Here is a 19,083-nt window from a genome sequence, read left to right as displayed (position 1 = left end):
ACTCGTACAACTGCACAAATAAAAATGCACCATTTTGTATTACCATTCTGCTTTTATTAGCTCCTCGTTTCAAGAGCAGTTTGAACTGATACTTTAATTTGTATTATTACCCAAAATTTCAATCTTTGCCGCATAATACAAATAATGGAAAAAAAACAAAACAAAAAAAAACAGCAGTGCAAGGAAATGTTTTTGTACAGCGGGTATGCTCATCGTTTACATAGATTTACAGAAGGGAAATCACAAGTTGTAATGCAGATTTTTAATCTGCAATCCGAGGTAATTTGACTTTGACAATTAAATAATTTATTCAGTGAAATTAAATGAGGTATTGCAAATAAAAAAACTTGTACCTTACTTGTAAACCTGCAATAAAAGATCGGTGACTGACACAAGTGCTTAAAGTTATTAAAACAATACTGCAATTAAAAAAAAAACATTTTTACTATATATCAAGCATAAAAAAATATTTAAATTATTAATTCTAAGTGATCCAAAATGAATCGCAGAAATCAAAAGAATAATTAAACAAAAAGAACAGGTTAGAGGTTGGTCTCCTTACCAAAATGGCTATGAATGATAAATTATTAAATAAATGAATACGGAAAAATAAATTATTTTAAAGAAAAGCTGGATGACAGAAAAAAAAGCATACACAGAACAGAGTAAAATCTTTCAAGTTTTTAACCTGTAAGACAAATTGTTTTTGTATCAAATGAAATGAACTAGAATATTCTGCTATAGAAGGATAAACTTATATAAAAAGCCCCAAGTGTGCTCTGTTTTACTGTAATATTTCAGCAATAATACTTATTGAATAAAACATAACAAAACTAAAAATAAATATGGCTGTCTTTAAAATGGTGCAGTACATATTACTTGCTCTCAATTATTTTTGTTAAAAGTTTGAATAAAGAATTCAAACTTTAGCATTTGCAAAAGCAATGTTTCTGGTTATGTACATAAAGACATTGCAGTCTTGCAAGGAAATTCCTTTGCAAGTGTTTGGATAGTTGCTTCACTACAGTAAGTGAAAAAGTAATCCTTTAGTAAACCCTTTTAGCTTTTCATTTATCACAGTCCAGGACTATTTCCTTACTATTAGTTCTAAATGTATCACATTGTATGTATTTTGCTTAAAGCCCATCTCCAGCTTGGCCATAAGTTGAATTCCAGCCAGCCAGTCTTATGGTATTATGGGTCCTTCTTGCCTAGGCAGTGGGTGTTCCACATTGTGATAGTGTAAATAGTACTGTATGCTCAGAGGTTGTGATAACAACAGCCTGGGCTCACAGGAAGCAGGTTGAATGCAGCTGGGCAGAAGAGGACCTTCAATGGACCGCAATCCATGAATCCTTGAAGGACAGCATCAGAGAGGCAAAAACTGCTCTGTGTTTTTTTTTCAATATTTAACAAACTCAAATTTGGTCTTTAAGTAGTTTTCATGAAAATTATATGAAAATGTATGGAGGCTTTATTACAAAACCTGTAATAGGGCTGACACTAGGTCTCTGACTGGGTGAGTCGGTGGGGCCAGCACTTTAGAAACGGTGAGTAAAACAGTAAGGGCTGCTTATTTTATTTTTCACTGGGTGGTGGTGGAACCAATTTAGCATTTTTTTTTTGCCCAAGCGTGCAGCAAATAAACTGTGATTAAATATATGTTTATGTTTGTATTTTATTTGTGGAAAGTGAATAAGAAAACTAACTAAAATGTTTATAAAAAGTCAAATCAGGAAGCCCTACTGACTTCATACGTTATTTCCACCCCAACAGTCTACATTGAATATTGCAATTTGTAGTAAAAATGTTACTTTCTTTGTTATTAATAATGTTAAAATTTTGTAGTACCAGACAACACAGAAAAAAGTCTGAACTGCACCTTGGGGCTAATTGCATAGATCTATCCTTGACCAAGCTACAGTTAATACAAATGCATATTAGAATTCACCAATGACCCACACATTATATTTAGTGTCAACAAGCACAACCCCCCTTTGTCATCACAGTCAAATGCATAATAATACAACAATCCTGATTCATCATACTGCAAAATCACTTAAGACATGCTAAAGTAGACTTTCATATATGATAATATGACTTTAAGGGCTATTTTAGCATGCCTAAATTTAGTCACAGTTTGAAGGATTAGGCATGAAGACTGTTCTGGAAGATAAAGCACCTTTTTTTAATGTAAAAATAATTTACTGTCGGTGCACTCTCCACATTTTCAGACACTTGTTAGCACTTAGTCCTTACAATCTAATCTTACACCTGTCCTTAACCCTATATTTTTGTACATTAGCAACTTATATTTGGTATTAATAATGGATAGCTTGTATTTTTTTATATACATTTTATATTTTATGTATGTTGCAAATGTAATGATGAGGGAGATGTTGTCCAATTTATCTATTTTTTACTAATTAGATCTGATAATAGAAGGTGCTGGGCCTTCTTATATTATGTTTCCATATGGTAGCGTGCGGAAAGTATTTGGGCTAACAAATGCAATAACATGCTGAATAGTATTTAGCAGAAAAAGCTATCATATTTAATGCAATTATATTTACCAATTTCATTTTCATAGAAATATGGAAGGCTTAACTGTGAAAAAACATTGTGTGGACTCTCCTTTTAAAAAGTTTAACACAATAAAAATATTTTTACTGTTTAAACAACCCCTCATAATTTTGCCCATTCAGGGCAAAGTGATAGACTCCCACTGTAGCTCTCTTAACCTTTCCCTGATACTCACTTATGTGGTGTTTGCTCTATCTGTCTACCTGCTGTAGCCCTTAGAAATACTTAATATTTCCCAGGTATGGGGGATTATGTGACCTTTTATGTTTCCTCCTTTGATGTAGTGCTGGGAACCTCAGTAGCCTAGCAGCCACTTATGTGTAGGGGGATGGTTCTACTTACAGCTTACACATGGCTTTATCTTATCAGACAGTGCTATGGGAGAGCATAGGGAAGGTAAGTATCAGGGGTAGGGGAGGTGAACTATCCACTCAAATGTAATAACTTACTTTTGGTAGGATGCCAGGCTTTCAATGTCTGCACCAGTGTTTAAAATACTGCCCACTTGTACTCTGCTAATTGGATCTATTAATTAGTTCAATTATATAAGACCTATTCTAAAAATCTATGGCTTTTTGAAGCAACCAAACCATAATGACCATCCACCCATCTTTTTTTTAATTTTTATTAATGCTATGTGGAATGTTTATTGCATAAATATTTTGGATGGCTTTAAGCAGAGTGTGCTTGAAAATACAAAGTTATCTGTCAGCCCCTCACCTGATAATCAAAAACCACTAAGTGAAAGACATAAAAAAATGGAAGAGAAATATGTAAAATATATTTACCCTACATCCCACAGGCTGGAGCATCCTCTTTATTTATTATTTTCAGCTTTCCCCTGATGGTCAGTCTTGACCCATTTCTGGTTAGTTGTTAGCCAAAAGAGGTAAATTTAGGCCTACCTGCCCATAAGTCGAGTTGCTCCTCAATGATCTGGCCACCATGCAACTGAGAAGAAGATTTGGGCTGCCCAATCTGCCTGTGTAGGACTAGCTCTTCCCTCTAGCGATATATATTGTTTATTGTCCAACTACCGTATTTTCCAATGTATAAGATGACCTTTTACACTTAAAAAAAAATGGGCAAAAGGTGAGGGTCGTCTTATACGCCAGGTACAAGATGGTGCCCGCTGGATGTCAGCCCCCCAGATGGTGGATGTGCAGTAATACTGTATGTAGCTTTGGCTACATACAGTAGCCAAAGCTACTTTTCAAAATTAAAATTACAAGTGCATGAACAAACCAGTGCTTTGACCGAACAGGGCAATAGTGACATTCTAGTTCACTCCACCCGCAATAACTTGTATTGACCGTTAAAGACCACACTTGGGCCAAAGAAACCATTCACGATTTAAAAATAAATCTATAGTTATATCCAACTCTCCTGCAGCAAACAAAACTCTGTGAAGACTGATCAGTGTTTAGCTAAAGCACAAATATGTAGTAGACTATATTAAACAAAGCGTCCATGTCATCGATGGCTTGTCAGTGTAAACTAGGATTAGGCAACAAATTCAAAAAAAATATCTAAAGGATATTTTTCCACCACTAAGTTAGTGCTTACTTGATACCTGTTGAAATCATTAATGTACAGCAGTGTCATGTCTGCAGGTTCTCCTTTATCTTGCGCAGGTGCTTTAAAACATAGTTAATGGCTTGAGATTTTGGAAAGCTATTTTATCTAAGAGAAATTCCCAAAACATGGCCTGTTGGGAGTACTTGAGGACAGGGTTGAGAACCACTGATGTACAGTATATCTAAAGCCCAAAGGTTTTTATTTAGTTTTGGATACAGTAGGGAAGGGCTTAGTGTCTGTTCATATTGTATAGATTTGGTTTCTCTTCATACTCAGTCAACACAACAGGAGGTGAGGGGAGATCTCTCCAAAGCAAGGGTAATCCTATGTTTGACAGCTGTCTCTGGAACAAGTGTCCCCATTAGAAGACTTCCCCTCTTTTTCCTTTCTGGTGTAAATTTAAAATATGGGATTTTTCACTCACTGAGGCCTCATTTTTGTTGACGTACCAATCTGCACAAAGGGCCATCTTCAGCGACCTGGGATGTACAGGTGTTCCATGCACTTGCATGCAGACAGCAAGTTTAAACCAATGACAGGTAGTTGGTTGCACGAACCTGCAGATCCACGCAGGTCTGGTGCACGGATCAGAATGAAGTCTGTCTGCACCCTGAATTGGGCATCGGACCTGGACAGAAGGATACATGTGGAGGTTCGTGCAGATCTATGCAGCTGATGCCTGTCATTAATTTCAACAGGCTGCCTGCATGTCCCTCGCAGACAACATCTGTGCATCCGATTCCCAAGTGGCTGAAGACTGCCCTTAGCATGGGTGTATGGGTTGGTACACCAATGTCAATGGGTCTTAAAGTCACATGGTCATCAGGACAAATAGGGAGGCTGAATCATGGAGGTGGTACACAGACGGCAATAAAAACTTAATAGGGGTTCTAATCCCTCATCACTTCATCCTAAATGAAAAAAAAAAAAAGTTTTGGCTTAGATATTCTACATTTAATTTCTTTAACAATAACTATATGATTATGCTCGACTGCTGGACCTCTGTATGTTTCTTCCACCAAGGCACTTATATAACAAGATAGATTTGCTTTAAGCAAAACTCCAGCCAGATCTTATTGTTTCAATATGAAAAGCATGGGGAAGGGTAAGAACCTTTGTTAGGCTTTAAAGTGGTTTCTCACTACCCCCTGATGTGTTTTGGCCAGTGCAATGTACCCACAGTTTTCGTGCGGGTTAAATGTGCTTTCCCATCGACTTCTATTATGTCCCACAGTTTTGGTGCAAGCTTTCTGAATGCGCACCAAATGTCCTGCATGCATGCATGAAAACCATGGACACACTGCACTGTAGCTAAAGGGCAAAGGATCAGAATTAAGCCGCCCTTAATTGCTACTGTTGGATCCATTAGGAAGATTTTCCCTCACTTCCAGTCCTGGCGACACTGAGACCCAGAAACCAGGGTCACAGGTGGCACCAACACAACATTAAAACGGTGGCAGTTTTTATAGCCCTACCCAGCTTTGTTAGAAAATATATTTTGGTTGATGAGTATTCTATGTTTTATCGATGTGAATGAACATAATGTCTTCTCTAACAGGTAAAAAGTGAACATTATAATTAAAGCTGAGGTTTATTCTGCTTATATTTCGCCTTTCTTGGTTCCTCCCTCCCCATTCAAAATCAAAACCTTTCCACAACACTTCTCCCTAGAGCCCTTAGTCTGGATAAAAGCAGTGGACTGGCTCCTGGGAGAAGTTCTACAAATATCAAAATGCATTGATGAGTGGGTATCAGTCAGGATGAGTGGTGGTTTCTAGACAGACTGAAATCCAAACAATAAAAATGACTGGTCAGCCTGTGGAAGAAAGAGCTAGATGATACTGGAAATCCTCTAGCCTGGGAATAAGGAAAGCTTTCTCTGACTTTCTGCAGCTTCTAATGTACATTGTGAGAAACTCACAGTGTGCAGTGAAATCAGAGTAAGAAATTTCAGTACAGAAGAGGGGCCTGTATAACTATGCAGGACTGAACAGAAAGTTGGAGTTCAGCTTTAAAGCCCAACTTCAGCCAAGTCTTTGTTTATAATATTGCAGGATAGGGAAGGATAACAATCTCTTTTGAGTTTTTACTGCTGAGTCTGTACCACTACCTACTAGGGGTGGCTTACCCCACATTTTTGTGTGGCCGCAGAGACAGTGGCAGAGTCAAATTCTGTGTTTGGCCACCCAAACACTTTGGGGTTGATTTACTAATGGCAAATAGACTGTGCACTCTGCAAGTGCAGTTGCTCCAAAGTTTAGTAAATGAGCAGAAGCTCTGCTGACTTCCATCATCCAATCATGTGCAAGCTAAAATGCTGTTTTTTTTTACATTTTCCTTGCGTGTGATTGGGTATTCTTTGCAAAGTGAAGATTGCCTCATTTACAAAGCTACGGTGCAACAGTCTATTTGCCTTTAGTAAATCAACCCCATTATAACTCTGCTTTATAACTCCATCCCTGCATACTCTGCACAGCTGTGGTACTTTGCCCAATTTGGCTAATCTGTTGTTACCTAAAAAATGTGCCTTAACCCCCCAGCCTTAGGGCCGGTTCACACTGCGAGCCGCGGCGAGGCGTCTCCGACTTCCTCGCCGCGACTTGCAGGGGGGGTCAGCGGCGACTTGCAGAGGACTTCTGCATAGAAGTCAATGCAAGTCGCCCCCGAAGTCGCCCCGAAGTAGTACAGGAACCTTTTTTCTGAGTCGGAGCGACTCGAGTCGCTCCTCTCAGAACGGTTCCATTGTACTCAATGGGGACAACTTGCGGGAGCGAGGCGAGGCGAGCCGTGTCGCCTCGCCTCGCGCCGCAGTGTGAACCGGCCCTAACAGAGAAACCCAATGAACAGGTCTTTCTTTCAGTATTTAGGACACAGCAAAAAAGGTGCAAAATAATATTTAAAAAAATAAATAGCATGCTCTCAATGACAATAAAAACACAATATAATCTTATGAATGGCCTAAGTTAAGTTAGGTAAGTACTAATGCGGCTCCATTTATTGGTTTTCAGCATCCCATAACACGCAGGTTCGTAACATAGAGGGTACCATCTTGGATTTTTCCCATATGGCCAGCATCTGACGTGAAGGTGCCAAAATATTGTTCTCTCATCAGCCGATTTTCAGATTCCCAGTTTTCTGTGCTTTTCTTTTCTTGGTATAAACCAGGTCTCTGCATATTGAGGTGTTAAGTGTCCACATTTTCTGCGGCACGGACGCCTCCAGAGCTGACCGCCTGTCTAGCGATGTCTTCTTCAGATAGTCCTGTTATAGCATCTCCGCTGAAGTCTATGGATCTGGCGGGATTTTGGAAAGACAGTTGAGGGTGGCATACTGTGAACTGGAATGTTCTTTCCCTTCTTGGAGTGCTAGATTAGGACTGGAAGATGAAAAAAAGATATACACCTTTAATAACCTAAAAAAACACTTTTGACAACCAACATCTATTAGGGCTGAACTCCAGGCAAACAGTTAAATACATACTGTATATGGAAATGTAAGCTCTCCTATTCCCCAAGGTAATTATATTTATATCCATCCAGCCCTACTGTATTGGACAACTGGGCAGGTGATCAGATGTTTTTCTATTCCCAGATAGCAAGGATAACTTTCCACAAATTTGTGACAGTGTTGAATTGTAAGTTTGTTAACTTGCTGCACATTTTCCCTGGCGAATTGTACACTTGCAGAGCACTTGACGCACAAGTTCTAGCTGACACTTTTCCAAATTCAGCCACAGTGACCCCTGTGGTGGGATGACTATTGCATAACATAACTGAACCACAACTTGCAGAATGTTTGCAAAGAAAGTTGATCTGGAGTCATGTAATGTGGACTTGCTGTAACTGTGCAACAAACTTGTGAAGCCTGGCAAGTCTACCAATAGCTTAGCAAGTCATTTTCAAACTTGCAGCACAGTTGCTTGCTATCTGGGGCAGCTAGGTCACCTTCCTGCCCCCAGCCAGCAAATGTACAGTGAAGGAGCAGCAATACACGGATGAGTTTTTTTTATTATTACATGTAAATGGAGGGCACTTGATTTTCCCCAGTACCACTCCTCTCTTTCCCAGTCTTAGTGCTGCTGTAGATGGGCTGCATTATGTCAAAATCAAAAATGTATTTAATTATTTTTTAATAAGTACACTGCATTCATAGGTATTTTTTTTATCTGCCTGGAGTTCAGTAAACCTCAAATACAAGCTTTACCCATATCAGATGGACTTTACTAAATTATGTTTTCTCTTATAACGCCAAATAACCAACTGCCATTGGGTTGGATACCTCTATAAATCTAGTCACACACAAACAAATTTCATTTCATATTTCATATGGTTGATTAACAAAATCTACCTCTAGGTATTTGCCTTTGGGACCTACGTAAGCAGATCATTTTGGGTGTGCTATCCCCCACTCCATGAAACGTTTACAGCATTTCTATCACAGAATGACTCACTCATATCACTGAGCAGGGGTTTAGAGCAGCATATCTCAACCTTTTCAACACAGAGGAACCCTTGAAATAGTTCTCCGGTCTCGTGGAACCCCTGCTAAATTTTAGAAATCTACAACTCATGATATACTAGTGTGATGGTCAGTGGGAAGAATGGTCCTTACACTATGTAGTCATTGGGAAGAATACAGATAGCTAAAAAGATCAATGGTGTCAGTGGGAACTTATCTGAGAGGCAGAAATTGCCCAAAGCTGAAGGAACCCCTAGCAACCTTTGGAGGAACCCTGGTTGAGAATCACTGTTTAGAGGAAGCCAATATACAGCCATTTATACTAGCCATATTTAAAATACATTACTTAATTTATTGATTTAATTAAATTTAACAACTACTCAAGGGTTTTCATATTATTCTTAACTTTAATGTAAGCCATCATTAGTATCTGTTCATGGAAAAAACAACTATGTCTAATTTGTTATAATAAAGGTGGCTTTCTTCTGGTTTTAGGATCAGGGTGCTGCATGTTTTGGTGTGGAAATGCTTGCTATTATTGCAGAGGTTCCAATTCCAATACAGGATGCTATGGACTCTACACTGGTCTTGACGATGTCAGAACCAAAGACAACGGCAGCGTGGGGGGAAAAACACAGCAGAGACCAGTCTAGCAGTTTAGAGAATGAAGGATCGGGCAAGTAAATCTATTTTTCCATGCCCCCTAAACAAGCAGCTTACCCCTGCAGTGTGGGCACAGCCCCACTGGAAGGGAGAATTTTCAAGTTTCCTAGAGCTGAGCTTTAAAAATTATTCTCTGTTGCTGCTTCTGTATTTTCCACTAGAGGGAGCCATATAACCGAAAATACACAGCAGTCCATGTTAACCACAGATATTGGAAAGAATAGATGTGAGCCAGATGCTGTTATTTATATGTCAAAACTTATCTTTGCAAGACTAAAATGTTTGTAATCTACATTCCTTGTTCAGATCCAAAACCGTTTTAAAAAGTGTAAATATTGCCCTGCTATGCGGATCATTATTAAATACTTTACACAGCATATTGCATAATCTTCTCATACGAAAGACACGTCTGCTCACTTTTTTTATTGTCTGAAAATCTTAACAATCACTATCTGCTGGAAGAAGGGAGGGAGGAGAATGCATATTGCAAGCAGTGCAGAAACGATTATTAGAGCCAATGGACCTGTGACAAGAGTGCCGTCTATGCCTGCTTTTTAACCCACTTCCTCCATTCATAGAAGCCGTACTACTCATTTTCATATGTGATCGCAGCTCACGTATGCGTTCGCAGCTCACGTATGCGTTCGCCTATGCGCGTGAGCTCAGCGGGACAGGGCACGTTTACATTTTTTTTTCTTATTTATTTTACCTTTTATTTTTTAATTTTTACACTGTTCTTTAAAAAAAAAAGTGTCACTTTTATTCTTATTACAACTAATTTAAACATCCCTTGTAATAGAAAAAAAGCATGACAGGACCCCTTGAATATGAGATCTGGGGTCAAAAAGACCCCAGATCTTATATTTACATTATAATGGGAAAAAAAAAAGTAAATAAATAAATAAATAAATAAAAATGTCTCTTTAAGAGCTGTGGGCAGAAGTGACATTTTGACGTCGCTTTCACCCTGCAATTGTATGGAGACGGATGGGGGCCATCTTCCCCTCACTCGTCTCCATACCTAACAGGAGAGCAGACCTGATCGCCTCCTGCCGGCAGCTCTAGTAAGCGGCGTAGGGCATCGGAGTCCTCCCGCTGGCCATAAAAGTGATTTTGGCGAATCCGCCGCAGAGACCACTTTTATCTGAAGAGGATAACAAGGTTACGGTAGCTAGCTGCTGCCATAATAACAAATTCCCTCTTCAAAGTTCCGACGTATAACGACAGCAGGCGGTTCGTAAGTGGCTAAGCCCTGTACACACAATCCGAAAATCAGACAACAGATCCTCTGTTTTTTTTTTTTTTTTGCATGCTAGTTGCATATCAAACATGAAGAGTTTACTAAAGTTACGAAAATTCTTGTACGACAGAATAAAAAAATCAGAAGTGATGTAATGTGCCCTAATGTATTTGTATTGTATTTTTGAAACGACAACTGTACTGATTAAATGAAAATCTTACAATCTGGTATAGTACGAGAAAAATTTTCATGGTTGTCCGATCGGATAATATCGGATGAACTGTCGTGAACTGCTTTCGAAACCTCTGTACTAACGATCCGATTATCGTATGACTGCTTTGAAAGCGGTATTTTTCGTACGATTTTCGGATCGTGTGTACGAGCCTTTAGTTTAGACTTTAAATATCATAAGGGAACTGATCAGACAATTTGGGAAATGTTTCTTCATTTCAATGCAGTTGTAGCATTTATGTAAAATATTCCCCAGCAAAAAAGATAACAATATGATAATCATCATAAATACCAACAATAAACCAAACACAGCAGCAAATACCTGGGCACCACTGGGCCAAACGACCTAAAATCTATAAATATTTCTGATCAAAAGAATAAAAAAAAAAAAGGAATACAAACAATTTCAACTGTTCTCCTCATAAGATGTATACACTGGGGTTGGTTTACAAAAGGCAAATAGGCTGTCCACATTCAAAGTGAATTTGTACTTTACAAGGGACGTTGCCCCAGAGCTTATTGAAAGAATTGAAGCTCTGCTGACTTCACTCATCCAATCATATGCAAGCAGAAAACTTACTCTTACTGTCCATTCACGTGATTGGGTAATCTTTACAAAGCAAAATTTCACCACATTCAATAAGCTCTTGGGCAAACTCCCTTGCAAAGTGAACAGTCTAAGTTATCCTTTGCAAATCACCCCAATATGTCTGTTTGATGGGTGTTGGACAAAATAGGAAGTAGAAGAAAAGTTCCATATTTCCTTTTTATTTGATGGACATCAGACAGGATAAACAATGATAGAAAATCCCCCTACTTCCTGTCTATACAATGAAAATGAAATAGAGACAAACACAAAAGCTGTCCTGGTCTATCCAAAATGAAAATAATATGTTATACGCCCATCTGCCAGGTGTCATCATTACAGAGCACAGTAGTATTGTCGCAGGTGGTGGGAGGAACCACAGTCCACCTGGGGAAACGGGAATCCCACACACCTGGCAGCATTTAATATGATGATTTTGATTTTGTAGAAAAATAATTTCAGGTGAGTTTCTTTAAAGGGGAATTAAGCCCTTTTTTAAAAAAAAATTCTGACAGGTAGGCTTTTTATAACAGAAGCCACTCTGTGGGGTTGATTTACTAAAAGCAAATAGGCTGCTCATTTTTCATTTTTTCTTAACAAATTTATAAAAAATTCACTTTGCAAAGAATACCCAATCACATGCAAGGAAACAGAAAAATAAAACAGCATTTTTACTTGAATGTGCTTGGATGATGAAAGTCGCCTTGTTAACCAAGCTCAGGGAAAATTCACTTGCAAAGTGCTAATTCCTTTCAAAGTAAACAGCCTATTAATCTTTAGTAAATCGACCCTGTTGGGTCGGCCATACATGGAGCGCATTTCTTTCCTGCTCAATTCCCCCATCAAGAGAGACAGTGTTGATAGGGGAATCCCTTCCGCCGAGCCATTCTTTATTCCCAGCAGGGGGCGGGGGTCACTGTCCCCACCTGGAGAAAGCAGTGATTATTGCTAGTGGCTATAACAGCCATATAACATATAACATATAACAGTGATATAATATATCACGTGTAAAATCCAGCAGGCTGGTTGTGCCCAAGTTCATTGATCGATCAGCTTGGTACATTTAGCCTGCTCATACATGGTTTGAATCTTTTCCAGTTCATGCTGAACTGGCCGAGATTCAAACAGTCTATAGCCAGATTAAGTCCCTTCTGTCTTTTTCTCCATGCCTTTCAGAGTGAACAGTGAGCCGCACATGTGCAGCTCAGTGTACATTTTTGGCACAATTCTATTCTGGGATGAACTTACACTTAGACTCCTTTCACACTGACAGCTCCCGTCGTTAGCGCTAAAGGGCCGCTCATTTTAGCAGTGTTTCAGCTGTGTTTTATCTGCACTTTTTGCAACGCTTTTTAGCCAATAGTGGGGCGATTTTAACCCCAAAAAAAGGTTAAAAACTCCCATTTTTCAGCACTTTCCAAACGCTTTTAAGGCGCTTTGGAAGCATTGCCCATTCATTGCAATGGGCAGGGCGTTTTGGGAGCGCTAAATACAGCACTCCCAACCCAACCCAAAGATACTGCTTGCTGGACTTATGGTAATGTCCGGCAAGCGCGCAGCCTCAGTGTAAAAAGTCATACTGCAGGGAATGGGAGGCGGTTTTCAGGCGCTTAGCAGAGGCCCAAATTTATTTATTTTTACTGGTTGTTTACATCCGATTTACCTGTAAAGCAGTAAACATTTAAGTGCTGCGCAAACTGTCGGCGCTATATAAGTCCTATATAATAATAATATTATTATTAGTCCTATATAATAATAATATATACAATTTACATTTTTCTAATTCTTGTACAATTTATAAAATTTTGTTGGATTTGTCTAATCCATGTAGACTAGTTTATATTAAGGCAAAACTTTTTACATGGATTAAACTTGTTAGTAGTCTGTATACTGTTTTTGGAGGAACAGAGGACAGTAGAGAAGTTAGCCTAAAAACAGACTCTGCATGCAGCAAGCAAGTTTTAAAATAGGCACGGCGGTAAGGGTTAGTTGCACGTTACCTGGCGGTCAGACAGTCTAGCCGTTGAGTTAGTTGTGAAAATTGTGGCGATGAGGCAGCAGGCTGCTGACAATCTACAAGAAACTGATAAATTAGACATATGTACAAAGAGATATCACAATCCATGGTTACATAGAAAAGAGGAGGACACTGCAGTACACAAGTGTTATAAGACATGTTAAAGCAACATAAGGAAAACATGTTTCTGCAGAGACCAAGGAGAAAATATATGTAACATTTAACCACTTTCAGATTATTTCATGTTTAATTTAACTTTCTATTTAAATCAGATAAATACATTCCTGGTACATCAAAACAAAAGCTATCTAAAAGTTGGTTGTATTTAGAAAACAGCCACAGCCTGAGTAGAAAAGCCTATTACCTGTCAGCAAGAAGGGCCTTTGCTCCCCCCCGTGACTCCTCCCCCCAACCTGCATCAGAGCTGGATTTCTCCAACCAGCAAATCTCCCTTCTGATTGAAGAGATCTATCTCTGATTCAGTGGTGGTGTGTCAAACCTCTTCAGAGGGACCACTGCTTCCACACAGAGCAGAGGTTTTTCTGTATAGCATTCTGGCAGGGGACAGGCTATTCTTACGTTGGCTACTTTGTTAAGAAAATGATCTGCAAGTCATTGAACACCTTCTGTTTTTATGCACCTGGAATGTATTTAGCAGATTTAAACTGACAGCTCAGTTCGGCTTTAGACCCTTTTCACATTGGGTTGTTTTGCAGGCGCTATTGCGATAACAATAGCCATTGCAAACTGAATTGAAACAGCCACTGCTTTGTCTCCAGTGTGAAAGCCCTGAGGGCTCTTACACTGGGGCAGTGCGCTGGCAGGATGGTAAAAAAAAGTCCTGCTAACAGCATCTTTGGAGCGGTGAAGGAAGGGTGTGAATACCGCTCCTCCACCTCTCCTGCCCATTAAAATCAATGGGGCACCGCAGCTATACTGCCAGCAAATCGCCTCTGCAGAGGTGCTTTGTGGTGGTTTTTAACCCTTACTCGGCCGCTAGCGGGATAATAGGGCCGCAAATAGCCAGACTCGGGAATAGCGCCAGGGGGGTTAAAGTACTATTAGAAAATTGTGTAGCTGCTGAAGTTGATCTACATCATACAGAAAAATGGCATATTTGGTAAAGTTGGTCAAGTGTAAAAATAAAAATTTCCTGGAACAAAAATGACCAAGAGCTAATCTATAATATCTGAAAGATTAGCAAGGATGGCAAACTGAACTCCTTACAGAAAAGATGCAATGGTGTTGATTTACTAAAACTGGAGCATGCAAAATCTGGTGCAGCTCTGCATAGGAACCAATCAGCTTCCAGGTTTTGTCACAGCTTAGTTGAACAAACTGAAGTTAGAAGCTGATTGGCTACCATGCACAGCTGCGCCAAAATTTTGTACTCTCCAGTTTTAGTAAATCAACCCCATAATTTAACTTTAAAGTGAACCTTTCATGATAGAACTATAGGAACTGCCATAAAGACCTTCTCTAGACATGAGGAGCACAAGGGATAGTCCACTTTCGGATCATGGGGATGCGCCGTCTGATGTGGTAGCAGAGGATCAGGTAAGTAAACCTATTTTTTCTCTACCCATGTAGCTATTAAAACCTGCAGTGCAGGCACAGCCCCAAGGGCACGGGATCATGTTTTTCCACGGCGGCTGCAATCGCTGACCTTTTCTGAAAATGCTAGTTGCTGGGTTATCACATCAATCCTGTGGCTTCAATACTTTCTGAGTTACAATTAGCATTCCTTTCAAAGGAAGCATAAGGCTCTGTTCGCATATCACATTATATATATATATATATATATATATATATATATATATATATATATATATATATATTATATATTCATGAAATTGTCATTTAAAAAGTAAATAGTTGCATTTGATATGTAAAGCTACTGGAGCACATTTATCATCACTTTTATACCCTGTTTGCAAACATATAGAGTGGTTTATTTGTGAACAGGGGTTATAGTTTTTCAGTTAACTATGTACTTTGTATGAAGTGCAGTACTTTGGGATTACCAGCAGATGGCATTAGAGAGGTTAGAATGGGCAAGTGACAACTGCTTACAAATACACAATAAAATGGAAAGCATGCCATTTGTTCACATTTAAGGAAATATATAAATGAGTTTACCAATCCCTTTATTAAAATACTAGACATCAGGCTGTCAAGCTAATCCTCCAACTTCAGCTCTTACTGAGGCTGGTTTACTAAAAGAACCTATTCTTCATTAGGCCAACTAAACCTTCCAATGGGGACAATTGCTAAAGTGTCATCTGTCACAGATTTCCTGGAGAGATTTCTTCTCGCTTTCTGTTGTAATATGTTCAGAATTTTAAAGGGGTTGTAAAGGTTCGTTTTTATTTTCTACATAGGTTCCTCTAAGCTAGTGCATTGTTGGTTCACTTACCTTTTCCTTCGATTTCCCTTCTAAATGTTTTTTTTCTTTGTCTGAATATCTCACTTCCTGTTTCTCCTCAGTAAACTTCTCACCATCATCCCAGCTGGTGGTTAGTCAGCCAGAACAGCTTACTGAACAGCTTACTGAGGAGGAACAGGAAGTGAGAAATTCAGACAAAGAAAACAAAGAAAAAAAACATTTATAAGGGAAATCGAAGGAAAAGGTAAGTGAACCAACAATGCACTAGCTTAGAGGAACATATTTAGAAAATAAAAAACGAACCTTTACAACCCCTTTAACAAATTGGCTTTAGATACACTTGAATTGTTCCGCTCATGATTGGTTGTCCAAACTGAACACAGGTTCTCTGGAGTAAATGCAAGCCTTTAATTCAGTGGTTCTCAACTCCTGCCTCAGGACCCACTAACAGGCCAGGTTTGCAATATAACTGAAATACATCACAGGTATTTGCTGCTCTGTGATTACAATATTCTATTTTGCATCTCCCCAAGGTAATACTTAAAATCTGGCCTGTTAGTGGGCCCCTAGGACAGGAGTTGAGAACCACTGCTTTAACTGAACACCCAGTGAATTAATGACCAAAAAACTGTGCAGAAGTCATGATTTGTACAGCTGCACACTTGTACTGGGTACAGCGTCCCACTATGCAGTGAAGAAGAGGATTTGCATGACAGCCAAGCAACCAGTATTTTCAGCTTTTCAAATGAAGTTGCACATGAGAGAGAGAGGAAGATATACAGTACATACAAAATACAGAAGTCAATGGAGGGAAGACATATAGAGAAAGAGACAATAGCAACACCAAAATGTACATTTAGGATTCATTTCTAATATACTGTATAAATTATTGTAGTTACATTTATTTTTTTTATTATTTTACAAACAGGAATTAAAAAGTGTCGATGGGAGGCACTTAGGTATACAATATAAAAAGGGCTGGACACTATCTGAAAAAAAATTATATATTATGGATCCATTTCAGTTACAGCATGGTACACATCACTGTTATAAATATAGCATATGTAGCAATGCAGCATTTATATACAAACATACCCATCCTGGACATAGATTCTGCACTGCTACACTATTACAATAGACACATCAAATTCTGATTTATCTGTAAACTGCATACGATAAGTCAGAAAGGCCAGATGGACTCGGTACTAGCATTCCCCTCACTTCCTGTCCCAGACAGGAAGTGAGTGTAAATTTCTAACAGCAACACAGAAACCTTTTTTTGATTAGTAAAGTAGAGGAAGGCTTAAACCCACTACTTTACTTTCTTTCTGGTAAAAACTATTGGCACAGGACAAGTGAGGGCAAATCTCTGTAATGGAGCCTTGGAAAGCAATAAAAACTTGAGAGAGGGTCTATTCCTTCCTCATTCTATCGGAAACAAAAAAAACGTTTGGACGTTCTTTAAAATCATATCATATACTAATATTGTGCTTTTAAAATGTATCCTGTTATTTATAGTATTGCGTAGTTATTGCTATCCAGATTGCTAGGATAACTTTTCCACAAATTTGTATCAGTGTTGAATTAAAAACATATTAACTTGCTGCACATTTTCCCAGTAGTGAGTCTACAGCAAGATTTCTGCAAGTCTACAGCATGAAAATTCAGCCACAGTGACCCCATGTGGTGGGATGACTATTGCACAACATAACTGATCCAGAACTTGCAGTAGACTTGCAGAATCATTGCAAACAAAGTTGATCTGGAGTCATGTAATGTGGACTTGCTGCAATTGTGCAACACACTTGTGAAGCCTGGCAGGTCTAGCAGTTGCTTAGCAAGTCATTTTCCAACTTGCAGCACAATTGCTTGTGTAGCACCCTCTACCTTAGATAGGTAGGTGCTTGTGTAGGGTTTTTGTGTAAGCTGCCAGCGCAGGTAAATTTAGACAGGCCTATGCTGTGAGCTAGGCTTGTTTGTTTTGATCTGGGGGCTGGGGAGTGGTTTAGTATAGCAGTAGGTGACTGACATGTACTTCAGCTTTTGGGCGCCTCCTCTGTTTACAGGGAGAATATTCTGGAAAAGGGTCAGGGCAGAGAGCTGGGGTGACATGGGGTGCATGTGAGGAGCTCTGACCAATCCCCAACTAGGATTGGCAGGCCTCCTACTTATACCCATGGTCAGCCTGCTGGGATGAGGAGTTGTCGGCTGGGTGAACTGGATGATGGAGTGTTAGACTGTCATGTCTGAGAGAAACCCCTTTCTGGGGGGGGGGGTGTACCTCAGGCCGGGAGCTGGGAGGGAGAGGTGTCCTGGAGCAGGGGCTGGAGGAGACAGTTGGTCTGCACGTCCAGAATAAAGTCATTCAGGAAGGATCCAGGGCAGGTGTCAGTGAGTGGAAAGCACAGTGGAATGATCTGGAAGAGACATACCAGGGGAGATGGATGTAGAGACAGAGGGAGAGACTGCGGGAGTTTGTGTCAAGTTGCTGCAGCCAGGAGAGCGGGCAGGATTTGCATGTCAGACTTGCTGGGATCAGTAGTCCATCTACATTTATTCTTCTCAAGTAAATTGGTTGCTACCCCAAAGTGGTACTGCAGGCCCCGGGCTACAAAGGGCCATCAAGTAAAGACACTGGGACTTATTCAGACTGAGGCCTAGTCATATCCTGATGGTGTGACAAGATTACTAAAATTGGACAGTGAAGTAGCATGCTGGAGGAAGTGAGCTGGAAGAAATGTTCTGAGGTAAAAGTCTGTCAAGTTTAGGGTCAGCCATCTTGTTCTGCTGAGAAGTGTGACGCAGTTACTTTTATTCCAGAAAGTACTAATTCATCCTATGGGCATCTCATATCCATTTTCCCTAACCAAGTTCAATCCCCTAATAAAAACATAAAAAAAAACAAGCAAGAGACTGTTCATTGTCTGAGAAATGTGTCTAATGGATATCTGGCAGCAGGGTGAATTGTGTGGATGCTGTAACACGTAGCAACCCCGTGGGGCCATCGCTACACTTGCTATCTGGGTAATTTGGGAGCCCGTTTAATGCTACATTCACACTTAAGCGTCGCGTTTTCAAACGTTTTTTCCAAGAGCTTTTTTTTTTTTTTTGAGCTTTTATTTAGAGCAGAATTAAATTTTCAGGCATTTTTTAAACTATGATGTGGAGTGCTGCTGAAAAAGGGGCAGAGAGCTGCTGTTTGAGCAGAAAACGCGCAATCAAACCTTAAAAAGTTGCTAAAAAAAAAGTCGTGACGAAAAAGTAGCTCATATACTTTTTGAGCGACAGGTGTTTTGCCACAAATGACAGGGCGCTAGCTTGAAGCTCAAAGCTCAAAAACA

At 39.5% G+C, this 19,083-nt stretch overlaps 1 protein-coding gene across 2 annotated transcripts in view; it reads right to left on the bottom strand.

Moving 5' to 3' along the window:
• Positions 1 to 7,084: 7,084 nt before the first annotated feature.
• BICD1 (BICD cargo adaptor 1) overlaps positions 7,085 to 19,083 on the bottom strand; it is a 320,755-nt gene continuing 308,756 nt past the window's right edge. Inside the window, exons 8-9 of one of the 2 annotated variants that reach the window (XM_077469309.1) lie at positions 13,340 to 13,412; positions 7,085 to 7,537 (exon numbers count right to left, since the gene is read on the bottom strand). In XM_077469309.1, coding sequence (XP_077325435.1) covers positions 13,368 to 13,412 — 45 coding nt within the window. In that variant the 3' untranslated portion in view covers positions 7,085 to 7,537; positions 13,340 to 13,367. The remainder of the gene's footprint in view (positions 7,538 to 13,339; positions 13,413 to 19,083) is intronic. The other variant, XM_077469311.1, reaches the window with a different exon arrangement.

The sequence above is a fragment of the Lithobates pipiens genome, unplaced genomic scaffold (assembly GCF_037356315.1).
Source record: "Lithobates pipiens isolate NorthernLeopardFrog02 unplaced genomic scaffold, aLitPip1_a1.2 Scaffold_8, whole genome shotgun sequence".
In the NCBI taxonomy this organism is placed as follows: domain Eukaryota; kingdom Metazoa; phylum Chordata; class Amphibia; order Anura; family Ranidae; genus Lithobates; species Lithobates pipiens.
The sequence above is the reverse complement of the archived record's forward strand: the minus strand, read 5'-3'. Positions and strand labels throughout refer to the sequence as shown.